The sequence below is a fragment of the Carettochelys insculpta genome, chromosome 8 (genome assembly GCF_033958435.1).
Source record: "Carettochelys insculpta isolate YL-2023 chromosome 8, ASM3395843v1, whole genome shotgun sequence".
Lineage (NCBI taxonomy): Eukaryota > Metazoa > Chordata > Testudines > Carettochelyidae > Carettochelys > Carettochelys insculpta.
Window position 1 is genome coordinate 42,254,853 of NC_134144.1, and position 16,495 is coordinate 42,271,347.

Sequence of the window (16,495 nt, forward strand, 5' to 3'; positions counted from 1 at the left end):
GCGGGGCTGCTTTTGCCCCCGCTCATACCCGTGGGGGAAGCCGGGCGCCACAGCCCCAGCGGCCACGTGGACGACTCCTCCTACGAGGGGAAACAAGTCGCGCAGCCCACGAGGCAGTCGCCCCGCCCCTTCCCCGGCACAGCCCCGCCTCCTCCTCCAGCGGCCGCCCCGCCCCGCCCCGCCCCGCGGGCACTTAGTGCAGCCCCCTGCCGCTCCCCACGCCTGGCATTGCCCTGGGGCTCGCAGTCCGGGACGCCGCCCGCGCGCCGCGCTAATGGTTAACTAGCGCCTGGGGGGGAGTCCGCCGCGTGGCGAGAGACGACGAGCTGCGCTCTGCTGCCGCTCGGGGAGGGCGCGCTGCCGGCAGCCCCCAGGCATGAAGGTCGGTGGCTGCGGGGCTGCCCCCCGGGCTGAGCCAGTGGCGCCTGGACGGGCCTGGCCCGGCCCGGGCTCTGGGGGGGAGGGGGGTCCGGGGAAGCCACGCTGCGGCGCGTAGGACGGAGGCACTGGCTAGGGCGCCCAGCAGCCCTGCCCCGGACTGACCGCCCCACGCGGGGCCCGTCTAACCTGGCGTGGTCTTTTGGGTGTCTTCCAGACAGCAGTGAAGTGGCTCTTGGGGCTGCTGGCGGTGGCAGTGATCGTGACGGCGATAGCGGTGCCTGCCGCCTTACTGGCGAAAAGTAAGTTTAAAAGCCTGATCGTCAACGAGCCTGCGGTAAGCCGAGTGAGGGAATTAGGCTGGTCCCTGGAGAACACTGGTATTCCCATGAGTTATTTGCCTGGAACTGCTAGACTCTGTTTTCTGTAGGGAATCCCCAGTGGGCTGTAATGTTACCGGAGTGCTGGAAAGTGATCCCAGCAAAGGACTCCCCGAAGTCTTAGGTTGGAGACCACGTGATGCTAATGGGTGCCAGAGTTTAATTCATTTTTGAAGTTGGCCCTGGATTCTGGGAGTGAGAAGTCCTGAAAATAGAAATCAGAAAGCTATCTCAGTTCCCAAAAGTATAATCAACATGTGCCTCTTTGCAGCATCTTGTTTGTCTTGCAGACTGAATATTAACAGAGAGGTAGTCGAGTTAGTCTAGTAACAGGGAGGGAGCCGTGCTAGTTTATATACTATCAAAACAGAGTTAGTCTGTTTCTTCAAAACCAATAAGAAGTCCTGTGGCTCAGCATAGACTAACATTTTGGAGCATAAGCACGCATCTGACAAAGCAAGACAATATTGTTGCTCTAACAATACCATTCTAGTCTGTTGATCTTGTGTGGTAAGTTGAAGGATATGAGAATTTTTTTTTTAAGTGTTACGGAAACCAACAAGTTTGCATAAATGTATGATACACATAAAGCACTGCCATAGAGATCAAGGAACAGAGAGATATCAGAGATGGACTTTTGGATTTTGGTCAGTTCATGTTTTCCAATGTGCCTCTAGTCCTAGATGTTAATCTAAAACAATATTAAATCCATGTTTAGTGAGTGAAGTGCTGCCACTTGATCGTGTGCAATTATGCTTTAACTTTAACTTTCTCATGAATACTAATTATAAGTGTGTAGAATTCAACATTACAGACTTATAACAAACCGGAGTAAAAGTTTTCTTAATGTAAAGAAGACTTTGTATAAGTCTCTCTTGTAATGTAAATATCAAAAAAGGGTTATAGATGTACTGGCCTGACAAAATTCTAGTTTTTGTGTTCTTAAAGTAACTAGTCTAGCCACTACCTAGCTATACTAGGAAGGTTTGGATTTTCCACAGTTTAAACTAAAGAAGCAGCAGTGAATAGGAGCAAAAATGGAGATAAACATAGTGTTACAGTTTATATCAGTCATTCTTTAATTAATCACTATTCATAGAAATTAGGGTCTTATTTCAGCTCTTGAAAGTGTTCTCCCTTTCTCCCTCTACAACCCCCCATGATTTCCTTCAGTACAATCCTGGTTTTGGGGGTGGTTTTGTTTTTTTTGTCTTGTCATTATATGTTCCTCTTTTCTTTCCCACCCAATTGAAAATCTGCTTATTTTGGATAGACAACGTGAAAATTGGGACAACTCTATCAAGCAGTTATTAGGAGGAAAAGAGATGCTACATAGGAAGTGATTTTATGGGTTGGCAGGAAAGTGTAGATAGCAGGTTTCTGGCAGATAGCTTGATGTGCTTTGAGTAAGCAGTAGGAAAGAATGTTGGGAAATGAAAGGGAAGTGATTATGTGACAAACGTAGTTTTGGGATAGTCCCTGAGGTACCTGTGCATTCCCGCAACATGTGCTGTCACTAGCTACCAGTTGACTCAGGTTTAGCATTTGTAGAGGCTAATTTAAAAATAAAAAGGGTATTTTCTTTTTCAGAGTGAGAGGGATGCTGAACTGTAATGATTTTATTAATACCAGCTTTCATTGACAACATTCTATTATAGCCAGTTCTTTTTGTTGGTTCAAAATGGTGTCAAGAATGCGCGGTTTCTATTAAAATAAGGCAGTAAAATAAATTGTGTTACTTAGATAAAGTGTAATCAGATGTGTGCCAATATTCATATGCATTCAAATCCAAATTTTAATTGAAAACACTATTGAGTTCAATAGTAGTCTATAAAATGGCTTCAATGAGTAATTTTTCCTATTTAAACCATGTTAGGCATTTTTTATGTAAAGTAGTGAAATTTATTATCCTGTCCACATACCAAGAGTATAATTCAAATTTAATGTACCTAAAATTTCCCTGGTAAATTAACACAATACAGTACTGTCCTATTTCTAATCTAAATATAGTTGATATGTGGTATTAAACTGGTGCCACTTTTTAACTGAGAAGTGCTGTAATTTAATAGTGTGTGAAATTTATCTCAATTTTCATATTTAATTTGCTACAGCTGGGCCCTGGCACCTCTGGGCTTGCTACATCAGTTATGAAAGTTTAAAAAAAAATGCTTGATTTGTGGCACCTCTTTCATTATAAATTAGGCACTGCCTATTTGCAGCAATAACATAACTCATTTTGAAGGCCAAACTCATGCTAAAATAAGTGCAGAACCACACAACGCTTTGGCTGTGTATACACAGGAGGTGATATGTAAATACATGGGATCAAAATTGCATATAAGGCAGGGATTTAAATATCTTGCAGCTTATTTGCATATTCCCAAGAGATGTGGCCTTCAAAGTGGAGTCATTTTTAAAGTGAAAGTGCCATGTAGATGCTGGCACTTTGAAAGGAAACTCTGACTTTGAAATTCCCTTATTCCCAAAAGGAATTTAAAGTCATTAATAACCCTACTTATAACACCTTCATGCATAAATAAATGAATGGTAAAGCTCTGGTGGTGGTCGGTAGCATTAGCTGGTCTTTTGTTAATTCACAGGCTTTGAGCAAATTCCCAGGTGCTTGGGGGAAGAGGGGTGGGGCTGAGTTCCTGCCTTGCATGTCAATGAAAATCAGTTCTCATGCCACTCAAGGCCCCTGTGCTGGGCGGTGCTGACCTCTTGGACTAATGCATGAGCCTATGGGGTCTGTGTCCAGAGACCCCAGCCAACTCTGGGGCCTTAAGACTGCTGTGTAGAGGGGGTGATGACCACCACTGCTGGAAGTGTCACCTTGTTTCTTCTTTTTTATTGGGGCCCTGCGCCCTGGTGGTCTGTCCTCTGCTCCTTCTTTCCCTGTAGCCTTCCCTCCTGCTTCTGTTCTCTGTGAGGCAGGGACGTGTGTGTGTGTGTGAGGGAGGGGTCGGGGTCGGGGTCAGGAAAGGGAAATCATCCTGCCCCTTCCCACCTCAGGATTGATTGGTTCCAGCTGCTTTCTGAACTTAGCTTGCTGACTCACTCACTCTCCCAAACAGGCATGTTAAAGACCGAGTGATCTGGTAAGAGTAACAGCCAAAATTTCTATTGCAGCAACAAAGGGTCCTGTGGCACCTTATAGACTAACAGAAAAGTTTTGAGCATGAGCTTTCATGAGCACAGACTCACTTCATCAGATGCATCTGATGAAGTGAGTCTGTGCTCATGAAAGCTCATGCTCAAAACTTTTCTGTTAGTCTATAAGGTGCCACAGGACCCTTCGTTGCTGTTACAGATCCAGACTAACACGGCTACCCCTCTGATACTTGACAAAATTTCTGTTGGTTACTGGGTTAACCAACCCCCTTCCACCCTGCTGCTCTGCATTTAAAAGGCTGAGCAGGCATGCAGGCTGGCTCAGCTTCTGTCCCCACTGTGGGCTGGGACCTTCCCTGCTCTCCTGCTCTTCTGCATTTAAATTTTAAAGCTGAATTGAGTGGAGTTAGCCTGTGTGCTGGCTCAGCCTTTAGATGCAGAGCAGTATTTGGAGGAAACTGCCTGATCCCATTGCAAGCACGGACAGAGGCTGAGCCAGCAAGTCCCTGGGGTATGGGATGGGGCTGCCGGTAACCAGTAGCACCAATCAATAAGCAAATGAAATAAAGCAGCAGAAATGTAGCACTTTACAGACTAACAAAATGATTTATTCAGTGATGAGCTTTTGTGGGACAGATCCCAAATGCTTATTGGTTAGTCATGTAACCAGGTACTCTATTACATCCCTACTTCCAACACACTCACGCTTAACCCCTCAGCCCCCTTACAGTTGGCGGCAATCTAGTTCAGTCCCCCTTGAATGATGGACTGAGAAACCTGAATCGTGACACTTTACCAGCCCACTGAGGTACTGCAGTCCCTTCCCCAAGCATCCTATGGTCAGTTGCCCAGTGAGATAGTTGCCAGCAATGCACTGCCTTGCTTTGGTACAAGAGCTGCTAGTGTGGATGCTCTTTGCTAACTTTGCAAAGGATATGCAACAGTGGTTTAATTAAAGCAGCTTCTGCAGGCATAGTGTGGACCAGTGGTTTTTCAGCCAGTGTGGTGCAGCCCACTGGTGTGCCATGAGAACTGTCCATGTGTGCCATGAAATGTCATCAGTTTCCCCTCGATGTAGTTCTTTGCTGAACTGCTGTGAGGGGAAATGCCGACCCTGCAGGAGCCCTTTCACGCTGGGAGGCAGCTGAAATGCTGCTTCCCAGCCTGAACAGGCTGGCGGGGAGTGCATTCCCTCTCCCTGCAGTGGCAAGGGAGCAGGAAGGGATGAGTGGATCCTGTTTATGCTGAGATGCAGTTTAAATGCTGCATCCTGGCACTGCTAATGAGCTGGCATGAAGGGGAGCCTGCTCTCTGAACCTGCCTTCCATCCACCCCATGAGTAATTGAACATTTCAGCGGTTACTGAATTACAGTACTCAACATCCTATTTGATCCTTGTTTCGCTTGTTGTATGCACTATGTTGCAAACCTTTCTAGTAAGATTGTAACCATAGTGGCTGGGTCTACACTGCCCCTTTCTTCTGCATGGGGCATGTTAATGAGCAAGTTTGAAAGATGCTAATGATGCGCTGCAGTGACTATGCAGCACCTCATTAGCATAATGGCAGCTGCGGCGATTCGAAAGTGCAGCTTTTCTAATCGCGCACTGCCCGTGGATACGGGACCTTCCGAAAGGACCCACCCAATTTTTGAAAGCCCTTCTTCCTATCTGTGATTGGAAGAAGTGCTTTCAAAAACTGGGGGGGTCCTTTCAGAAGGTCCTGTCTACATGGGCAGCACACGATTAGAAAAGCTGCACTTTTGAATCGCTGCAGCTGCCATTATGCTAATGTGGTGCTGCATATTCATTGCAGTGCCTCATTAGCATTTTTCGAACCCACTCATTAACATGCCCCTTTCGAAAGGAAGCGGCACTTGTAGACCCAGCCGGTAAGTGTAAGTAAATGTGACATTTATGAGCAATTGATTCAGTTGCAAAAAGTGGGAGTGCCATGGAATTGAAGTGTGCCATGTTACTGAAAAGGTTGGGAACTCCTGGTGTAGATGTGGCCTTAGCCAGCCGGGATGAATTGAAGTTGGTGGGACCTGATAAATAACATCCTAGAATACTTAAGGACCTGGCTGAAGAGACTGAGCTGTAAGTGCTTATCTTTGAGAACTCTGGATCACTGGAGGTTTCCCAGAAATCTGGAAAAGTTGCAAATATAGTCCTATCTATGTAAGGAGCAGTAAGGATAACTCAGGAAATTACTGACCTGCATAACTTTAGTACCTGGAAAGACAATGTAGCATGTCTTCAGTGAGTTATTTTAAAAAGTAAGTAAGTTAGTTTCCTAGAACATTCATAAAGTTGTTTATGGTATGTATTTTTCCTCTCATTAAGTATAAAACACTTCCAGTTTGTCATAGGTGAATTGGATTAATAAACCAGATCTCTCTCTCTGTTTTTATATTTTTAAAAAATTTTAAGAACGAGTTGACTTTGGCCAAGTTTGCTCCATTTTTTTACACTCACTTACCATGAGCATTTTAGTGAACTTGCGTACACTTGTGAAAGGAAGATTTTAGGCACTTAACTATTATATATGGAAAATATGCCGGGTTTTGAAAATAGAGCTGTGATGGCATTCATGTTAAGACTTCTCTCTTGTGAGTGTCTAGCACTTAAATGTGTCTGGTACAAATCATTCCGTCTCTTGCTGCTATTTTATGCTAATGATCAGTAAAAGCATTTTGTCTGGTTTTTTTTCATGTTTGATAGAGAAAGGAGGTAGTTTTCTAAACTGCTTGTCAGAGGTCTAGAACAGGAGCAATCAAATGAGTGATAAAAATATTCCATTACACAGTTTACGTGCTGGCTACATCTAGACTGCAGTTTCTGTTGACAGGAGTTTTGTCGACAGAGTGCGCATCCTGGCTGCAGAACTCTCAGAAGAGATCTGCTTATAGGGAGCATTCTGTTGACATTCCTGCACACCTTGTTCTACATGAAAGAAGGGTTGACTTGACACAGAGGGGTTTTCTGACTTTTAGTCCCATGTGGATGGGTCAAATGTTGGAAAAGCCTCTCCTGACAGAACTGTCGGCAAAAGGTACACATTGTGGGGTGCACAGTCTAGACACAGCCTCTGTGGAGTGCGCACACAGTTACTATTTTAAATGGGTAGTGATAAAAATTAAATATAAATTTGGTCTAACCAACAAATTTTAAAGGAGGCCTTTGTTATTTTTAGTAGTAATGCTTCAGCCAAGACCAGTGTCACAGAAAGGAAAATGTAACATTTTGAAAAAAAACTTTCAACCTGTCCTTTATGTTGCTCCCCTTTTCAAGAGAAGCTAAACTAGTTGCCACCTCTAACCTTGCTGTTTTAAGAATTAAACACCTTAAGTCAGGGGAAGGAGAGAGTAACACGTGACCATTTACGACTAACAGCACCTGAATATCACATTCAGTTCACTGTTCCCAACCAATTCTGTAAAATCAAATAATTTTCAAAGGGATAATTACATTAATCAGAAATAATTTATATAAAATAAATATAAAATAATAGATTTATTACATTAATCAGGAATAACGTAATCTAAGCAAATTGCGATCTGTTCACAGATTCTCCATAAACAGAAAGACTAGGACTGGATTTTTCTGAACTTCAGAACTGAACTTCACTGGGGGTTGAACATTTAAATCATAAATTTCAAAGGCAAAGGCCCGTTGTGATCATCTAGTCTTGGGTAATACAGTTCTCTTTGGCATAACTGAAAATACCAACCTGAATTCACAGAGTACATTATTTGTTGCAGTGTTCTCCTTTGGCTTTGCTTATAATAAAGCATATGCTCATTTGAAAATAATCAAATACAGTAAAAGGTGTGTTATTCCAGCACTTGGCTAATGGCTATACTAACTGGCATCAGCCAGGGCCAGTGGCCATGGAGCCTGTGGCCCCAGCTCAGGTAACCAGCACATTTGATTACCTGGCAACCACTGCTCCCCAGGGATGCTGGATAGTAAAGCTTGTACCGTAGGTTAAACTTGAAATCCTCATAGTCATTAAATCATCCACTCATCTTCCATATTTTGCTTTCATGCATGTACCAAAAATGACCTACATAGGCTTTTTTTTTGTTTTGTTTTGTTTTAAAGGCAGTGTGTACTTCTTTTTGTATCTTGATTTTGTGTAAAGACTGGCCAGATATATTTTTCCCTTTGAAAATATCAATGACAAATGTAGTCTTCTCTGTTTTTGCTGGAGGAGAAGGCAGTCTCAGAGTTAATGGTGGGAGTTTTGTTTGCCTTCATTTAAAAAATTTGGAGTCTTTTTTTCCAAAGACTTTCTCCCAAGCAGCTTTGGATTTTTGGTTTAAACTGATTGTTGACAATATGGTGGGGGTGTTTTTCCTTAATTAATCACTTCCTTTCTCAGCTAATGGGGTTTCAACCCTTAAATCTCCAGTCATCTGTAAAGCTTTTCAGGAAAAACAGCTGAGATAAGTATGACTTCTAAGCTACACCTACATGAGAGGCTTTTCCTGGCAAAACTGGGCTTTTGTCAGGAAAATTGCAGTGTCTGTATGCAAAATGCACTTTGTCAACAAAACCTAGCATATCTGTCAGCAGCGTTCTACCTCTTACTGTTCAGGTATAACACCTTTCTAGACAGTGTTCTGTCAACAAAACAGCTGTGTAGACATGCCGGGGCTCTTTTGTCGACAGCCAGGGTTTCTGGTTCACTGAGCAGTCCTGTCTGCAGAACTTCTGGTCACCTGTTCTGTCTAGAGAGGGCTGGGCAGTCTGGCTTCTCTGTCAACAGAGTGGGATTGCTCTTTTGGTCTGCTTTTATGTGTAGACACAATGTGTCAACAGAAGTTTTGCCAGGAAATCCCTTGACAGTGCCGCCTACCAACAGAGGCTTCGCATGTGGACATAGTCTCAGAGTTTTATCCCTCCTTTATAAATCATAAAGAAGCAAGGAAAGTCACAAACCAATTATTGCTTTTCCTTTCAAGTCACCTGTGAGAGTTTGCAAAAATTAGTAGCTTGAGCTGTGGAACCCATAGTAAATATTGGGTTGAAAAGAAAGAAGGAAAGAAAGAGTGCTGTATACAAAAGGCAAAATACTTGTCCAGCCAAGGTCAATAACAAACTCACTGTCCTCTAAGAATGTACTTTGCTATTCGGTTTTGATATTGCAGCCTATTTCTGCAATGGTTGCCACTGTTAGGGTACTTGGACACTGTGATCGGAGCATTGTATGAGCTATACAGTCTAGCCTTTACAGAAGAGTGTAAATATTAATAAGAAAGATTTTCCACTGTAATCTGATCAGAGTTTTATGACTTAACCACTTTTTAAAAACAGGAACAATAAATCATCCGTGCAGAACTTCTGTGTGTTTCATCTGAGCCTTTTATGAGAGATGAGTTTAACGATTTAACCAAAAGTAAATTATACACTCTACAAGGATATATGAACATTAAGAGTATTTGCTGTGTGATTTTTATATTGAATGCAGAAACTACTTTACAGTAAAGTAATTTTCCGAGTTGAACAACTCTGCATCCTCCCATGCAAGCTGAGTGAGGAGGTGATGATCTAAATCCCATGAGGCTAGACCCAATAAATCTAATGAAAAAACTTGTGGGGGACAGGGTGGGGAGGGGGCATGGGGCAGGGTTCGCAGAACAGGGTAGGTCTTAATTCAGTAATTTTAATCTGTTATGGGATATACTGAAGTTCCAATATTAAGATATATATGAGCTAAAATACTTCTGGGAGCAGTTTAGTGCCTCTGAGACACGGTTGTTCACTACTGAGTATGTAGGAGGACTGGGCTTGAATTCCAGACTTAGGGCTTGTCTGTATGGCCCTCCCAGTTTGGACTATGGGGCTGTAAATGCAGTATGCACTAGTAAGCTGCACTGGAACTCCCCAGTATGGGTGCTGACAGTATGAATTAAGATCATATTGTTCGTTAGCATGTTATGAACTCTGGTTCACACTCACATTGTCTACACTGAAGCGCCATGTAGATACAGTCTCAGTTCTTTTCTTCCTGAGGTAGTGGGGACAGGAAGTGCTGTAAATGCTATGAACAAATGAAAAGGCTGGTGTTCAGATTCAGCGATCCTGTTCTTCTTATCACGTGGGAATATTTTGACTTGGAGAAATACATAGATGGTGCTTGAGGGCAGGGGACTGGACTCTATGACCTCTTGAGGTTCCTTCCAGCTCTAGAGGCTGGGAAATTGTTTCTTGGTGAGAAGTAGAAGACACAAACAGCAAAGTGAACGCTGAACACCAACAGCAGTAAGGTTAAGCACCAGTTGTAGTCCTCAGCATTGAGGACATGTGCAGCCTGGAGCTGGAGGTAAAACTTCATCCAGCTAGCACACTAAAAATAGCATTATAGCTAAAAATAGCAGTGTGAGAAGTGGGAGGGCCTAATATCTCTTAACAAGGTCCTATCTGAAACACTAGCTATGTAACTTTGTATGTATATACTGCCACTTGCACCGCTTTGGCTACGCTTCCATTTTTCATGCACTGGCTCCGTCAGGGTTAGTGTGGGTATGTCTGAGCCAGAAGTTATATCCCTACCTCCACTGTAGACATAGTCTGTGGTAATAGGTCTTAAGCCTTACCCTAACTAGTACAGAGAATAAAAACAGGGGGTTTAAGTGTGGATGAATCTCAAGAGACATGGGTTTAAGTGTGATGCTCAGGGTGCAAATATGGTACAGAATTAGGTGTTGCTGTCCTGGCTTTTACTCTTTCTAATTAACAAGAATGCAATGGTATCTGTATAACCCACACACATATTGATGCAGAATTCCATTAATTTTGCTTCCTGATTATACCCATCACTTTTTACTTTGTGCTTGTGCACCTGTGCTGTGCAGGATCAAACCCATAATAGGCATCCAAAGCAAACAAGTAATGATGAATCCCAAGAATAGACACAGAGAGGAGAGCAGAACAAAGACCGCCTCTTTCTCTCTTCAATAATTTGCTTCGCTTTTTCCAAGTTAGGCAGAGCAGAGTGTCTTCTCTGTCAGAGGTGTGTACTTTCACACAGAGATCACTATTGTATATTGTTATGTCACTGTAAAATCCTTGTGCAGACAAAGCATCTGGCACTCTTACCACAAGGTAGCTTGATAAGGTGAGCATGATGGGCCCCTTCTGATAGTGTTACTTCGCAGTAAAACTATAGTGACTTGTTTCCACTAGGATTTTTACACAAAGATAGTTCCCGTGTTAGTAAACCTGTAGCAAAGACACACCTGTTTTTAGCTTTGTTTGGGGAGATCACAGCAGTATTCACATCTTCCTGTTTCTTTCTTCCAGCTTCAGGTACCTCATCTGACTCACGTAGAACATTTACTTTACAGGATTATTTAGATGGCGACATTAAATACAAAACATATAATTTGGAATGGATTTCAGGTAAGTCAGTTTGCGTTGATAGAATATTATCTGTGCCGTCTCTGATACTCATGTTAGGAGTGGGCTGTACTTATCTAATTGCTCTGACATAGCTGCTCTGTGGAAGAGAAGTCTGAATGCTGTAGAATGATGTCAATGCTACTAAAATCAGAATTAAAGTAATTGACAATTATAGGACTTAACTGCATCCTTCAGGCACATCCCTGTGTTGATGATGCAACATCTCCTCCTGGATGGTGGAAGAGCAGATCTGCTGCTGTACCTTCTATCGGGAGCAACACAGTCCTCTCTGTGCATCCCTCGTTCTCGCTGGGTCAGTTTGGGGAACAGGAGATAGAGCAAGGCTCCTTTCCTTTCTGGTGTGCTGCATTCCCTTAGGAGAGTAAGGGGAGAGCAGACCTCCTCCTCCTCTGAACATGGGGACTACAATTCTTTTTGGCTCCTGTGACTTGTCTCTCTTCCCACCATATAAAGGCCCAGAATTTGAATTGTTCTGTTTTATATAGTCCCCCTACTTTATGGTATCAGAGAGAAAATAAATATTCAGAAACATTTTAATTTATTGTTGCTCAATGACATTTTTCTTGTTCCATTAGGAAATCAATACCTGTACAGAACTGCTGACAATGACATTGTGCGCATAAATGCTGAAGATGAAACACCCTCAGAAGTTCTGAAAAATACCACATTGGTATGTTTACTTGCTGTGCATACTTTACAGCTCAGATTTTGGGGGAAGTGTTGCTGCATGTTGCTCTATGTAATCAGCGTGTGACTTTTTTTTCCTCCACTTTCATTTTGTTGATAGGCCACATATGGAGCCACCTCAGCTACACTGTCTCCTGACCAAAACTTTGCTCTTCTGCAGTACAACTATTTAAAGGTACTAGCATGCTTTTCTTTATATTTGTGCCTCGTGTGTGTTTATAGAATCATTGGGGGGCAGGGGGGAAACAGGCGAGGGAGGGGTGGAACTCTCACTTCCCAAAATTTGAATTAATTTTTAATCTTTTGGTTGCTGCAGATGGATATGATAGGTAGGACTGGTAGCAGTACCTAGTAAAGTTGTCCTATACTTCCCACTATAAGATACAATTTTCAGTTGCTGATAACTTTGCCAGACTTTATGGTTTTAGCAGAAGTTTTCCATGCCAATTATCTGCTTCAGACTCAATTCTGAAAAATGTCTGACAAATTGTGCTCCCATTTCTGAGACTAAGGTCAGAGAAGTATTTTGTTTTGCCAATGTTCTGTTTTTTTAAAAAAAAAAAAAAAATTCTGGTGACCTTTTTCTTCTGAGAAATGCTAGTGCCCCTGTGCTTTGGAGAAAGGATTTGGTATAGTGGTGCCTTTGGATCAGGTATGTACCTTTTTGTCTCTTGTTGTGAAATTGAATCTACCTTTGGCCAAGTTATAAGCATCTGAAAAATTGCAATTTGCATGAGCTTAAGAAACCGCTTAGATTTTAGTGGCTGGAATCTCTGAAGATTATGTCCTTTCACGGAGAATGCTTGAGGCTCTTAGAGCTGACCAGACAGCACATGTGTCTTCTCTACAGAGTAACTGAATGTGCATCCTCCAGCGCAGGGGCAAAGCTGGACATTTTCTTTAATGAGTGCTCCAGGCTGGGCTGGGGGCAGGCTGTAGAGATAAGATCAAGGAGCCTGCCTGTCTGTCCGTGCCTTCAGTGACTCCCCTTGCTTATCCCTAGGCGTATTAGAGGAGGAAGCTGCCTGACTTGAATGCAGGCAGGATGAGAGCTGGGCTAGAGTGGGGAGAAAGCAGATTGGAGCAAAGAGTCTTGACTCACTGGGACTTCTTGGGCAAGGAGATGGGGAAGTGGGGGATATGCAGGGTAAGGAACTGTCTAGGTGTCAGGGCAGGGAGTGGGTGTGTGGGGGAAGGAGGGAGAAGAGAATGAAACTCAGTGAGCCCAGATGGGGAGTCTAAAACTAGCTGAGTGAGTTGACTGGGACTAAAATGTGTAGCCTGAGGAGTGGAGACTGGAACTGGGTAGAACGGGGCTGGCACGAGGAGACGGGAGGAAGAGTCAGGACAGGGGCAAGATGGATGGAAGGGTACAGAAGATGGTCAGATCTGGGGCAAATGGGCAGCAGTGTCTGTTTCCTTTAGAGCGCATGTTTCTCCAGAGTCTGGAATGTATCCCAGACGTCCTGAGTGTAACCATTCCTCTGTTGCAAGTAGATATCTATGAAACTCACTGAGAAAGTATCTCATCCCCCTCTAGTGCTGGACCAGGTTAAGGAAGATAACACACTGGTACTATCCGTGTCTCTGTTGGCTTTAGTGACTGAAGTCTGTGTGGTGATCTAAAGAGTACCTCTCTGCTCATGGATGTCAGTATGATGCCACATAATGGAATTTCCATTGCTTCAGTTTGCTTTTATTTTTTAAAGTGTATATTACAAATAAGCTGCTAAAAGAACATTATTAAAGTTTCAGAATCAAGCCCTCAGAAGTTAGAAAATTCCAGAATTAAGGTGGTAACCCACCCGAAACCTCAATGATCTTTGGATACCGGGTTTTTGTTCCATACTCCTCTCTACTATGTTTCAGTCATATCTGCTCAGCATTCATTTGATTATAGCTCTGTTAGTTTAATCTGATCATTTCTCTTTTGAGTTAATTAACATGTTTATGGTGCCTGGCTGTAGAATTTAATCACCTCAAATGGATTACAGAGATCCATTATCCAAGAGTTTGCTATGATAGACTCAGTGGCAGCCATGTTAGTCTGTAGCTTCACAAATAACAAGCAGCACCTTAAAGATTAACTATTACGTCATGAGCTTTCCTGAGTAAACTCATGACCTAATAATTTTGTTAGCACTGTAAAGAGTACAGGAGGCGTGTTGTTGTAAACATCATCAGAGCATGTTGGTTTTGTTAGTAGCTACTGTATTCTTGTATCTAACTGGGAAAATAACAGCAGTAAATGCATGATTTAATAACGGTGATGAACGGTGCATGAGAACTGCCATGCTGGATCAGATCTATCTGCCATCTAGTTTGATATCCTGCCAGATGGGAGCCCTACGTAGGGTGAGAGAATAGAATGAGAAAATGGGGATTCCACATAGGATCCCTTGAGCCTCTATACCATCCTGTTCCCTCCTCCTACACAGACACCGCTATTGAAACTGTGAAGCTAGATCCCCCCACAGAGTGCAACAAGCTAGCAAGAGGGATGGATAGTCATGCCAATAGCTAGGTGGGAAAGAATACACCTTGGAAATGGGAGTCATTCCTGGGAAGCAGACAGACCACAACAGTGCTTAATGCCTAGTGAAGCAGCATGGCATGGAAGGACAAGAGTCGGTGGGAGGGGACTCAGGGAAACTGCTGGGCTGCTTGTCTCTGCTTGGTTCAGTCTTGCTACAGACCTAGTGAGGAAAGAAAGCGTGCCTTGCCTAATCTGCAGCTCTCTGATCTTTGGTATTGGGACAGCTCCCACCAGAGAGGATGGTTCAAGGAACGCTCAGAATGAACCTGCTTCTTCCATGGGTAAGAACAGTCTAGCCCATTGGTAGTTGCCAGTGCCTGGTGGTTGTGTTCACCCGTTCCAAATGGGAGTCTGAGGAGGTTTCAGATATTATTGCCAGGAACTCTTAACGCATTCACAGGATTCCTGAAAGTCAATCATGGTGAAACAGCTTCTCAGTATAAAAACGGTTCTCTTGCAGCTCTGGAGACATTCATACACAGCTTCATACCACATCTATGACTTACAGAACAGGTCAGTTGCAATTATGGAAAATTCATATACTGTAAATCCACTTAGCAATGAAATGACATTTCAGTTATTTGTCTTTTTTACACTTTTTGTTTTTGTTTTTCCCTAGTTCCTTAGTAACTCAGAATCCACTGCCTAATGATACTCAGTACATATCCTGGTCACCTGTTGGTCACAAACTGGTCAGTAAATATAAGTAAAATGATATTTCTGCACTGCATTTATGATGCCATTTGTCACATTGTCTGGAGTGGCTGATGACTATGGGTGCCTATTACAGGCAGACTGTCAAAAGCAGAGGAGACATCCCAAACTTGTGTTATGTTTTATGATTTAATTTCACCATCCCAGTAACAGGTACGGACTCCTGAAGAATTACAATAATTAGATAATGGAGTCAAGAAAGGTCTCATAGACGCTCCTATCTATTTTGTCACCCACACAAACTGGCCAATGTGATGGATTGTTAGTCACACCAGATGTGACAACACATTCAGATGATACACAGTCATTCATCCTAGTTAATTTACATCCTAGATCTTGCATCAAAGACAACACCGGTAGCCAGTACTGTTGTACGCTAACTATAAGTTTATTCGCTAGGAAAAAGACATGAGTCATTGAGAGGATAAGTAGGCAAAATATGTATTTAGGTGAGTTGCAGTCTATAATTCTGAATGGTTGGACAGATGTAATCTGCCAGATTCCCAAAAGTCTCTCAGGCCTATCAGTAATTATGATGGGGATCTGTGTTCTTGTTCAGTAATTCTGTCCTGTTAGAATCCAGACAATCCAGGGTTTGTCCATACATACACAGCTTCTTCCCACAGAAAACAAGCTGACAGGGCCGCTACCCAGGGGGTTTTTTCTTTGGTGTTGGAGAAGGAGGAAAGTAGGGGTGAAAATATTGATTTTATATATATATATATAATATATATAATATATAAAATATATTTAACTTTAACCACTAACCGAGATAAATTACTGGGATGCTCAACACTCACTGGCAGCCAGGCTTTCCCCTCTCCCTAGTGCCCCACTGATCAACTTCCCCCCTGCCCCTTGCTGTCAACAGCTATTTTGCAGGGTGCAGCACTCTCTGGCTGTGTCTGTAGATCGCTGAGAACTGTCGGCAAAAGATAAGAAAATTGAACACCGCATTTGTTCATCTCTTGAAACAGATGTGTTGGGAGAGGCTTTCCTGTCATTTGGTCCATCCACGCAGGGCCAAATGTCAGGAAAATCCCCTTTGCTAAGACACCCCTTCTTCCCAGTGGAACGAGGAAGACAGGGATGTCGGCAGAATGCTCCCAATGCAGCACGCTTCTCTTGGAAGACTGGAGGTCTTTCGACAGAAGTCTGCAGTGTAGACATAGCCTCTGGGAGCAAGGACAGGGTGCATTTGCGGCAGGGGACAGAAAGAGTCAGCAAAGAGGTGGAGTGGAGATTTGAGGGGGAGGCTGG

At 43.2% G+C, this 16,495-nt stretch overlaps 1 protein-coding gene across 2 annotated transcripts in view; it reads left to right on the plus strand.

The window, feature by feature from the left end:
- Positions 1-247: 247 nt before the first annotated feature.
- DPP4 (dipeptidyl peptidase 4) overlaps positions 248-16,495 on the plus strand; it is a 78,269-nt gene continuing 62,021 nt past the window's right edge. For both annotated transcript variants that reach the window (XR_012646378.1, XM_075000924.1), the window contains exons 1-7: positions 248-382; positions 596-680; positions 11,179-11,277; positions 11,874-11,968; positions 12,086-12,160; positions 14,982-15,034; positions 15,141-15,213. Coding sequence is in view for 1 of the 2 variants with exons in the window: in XM_075000924.1 (XP_074857025.1) it covers positions 377-382; positions 596-680; positions 11,179-11,277; positions 11,874-11,968; positions 12,086-12,160; positions 14,982-15,034; positions 15,141-15,213 (486 nt within the window). In the remaining variant the exon portion in view is untranslated. The remainder of the gene's footprint in view (positions 383-595; positions 681-11,178; positions 11,278-11,873; positions 11,969-12,085; positions 12,161-14,981; positions 15,035-15,140; positions 15,214-16,495) is intronic.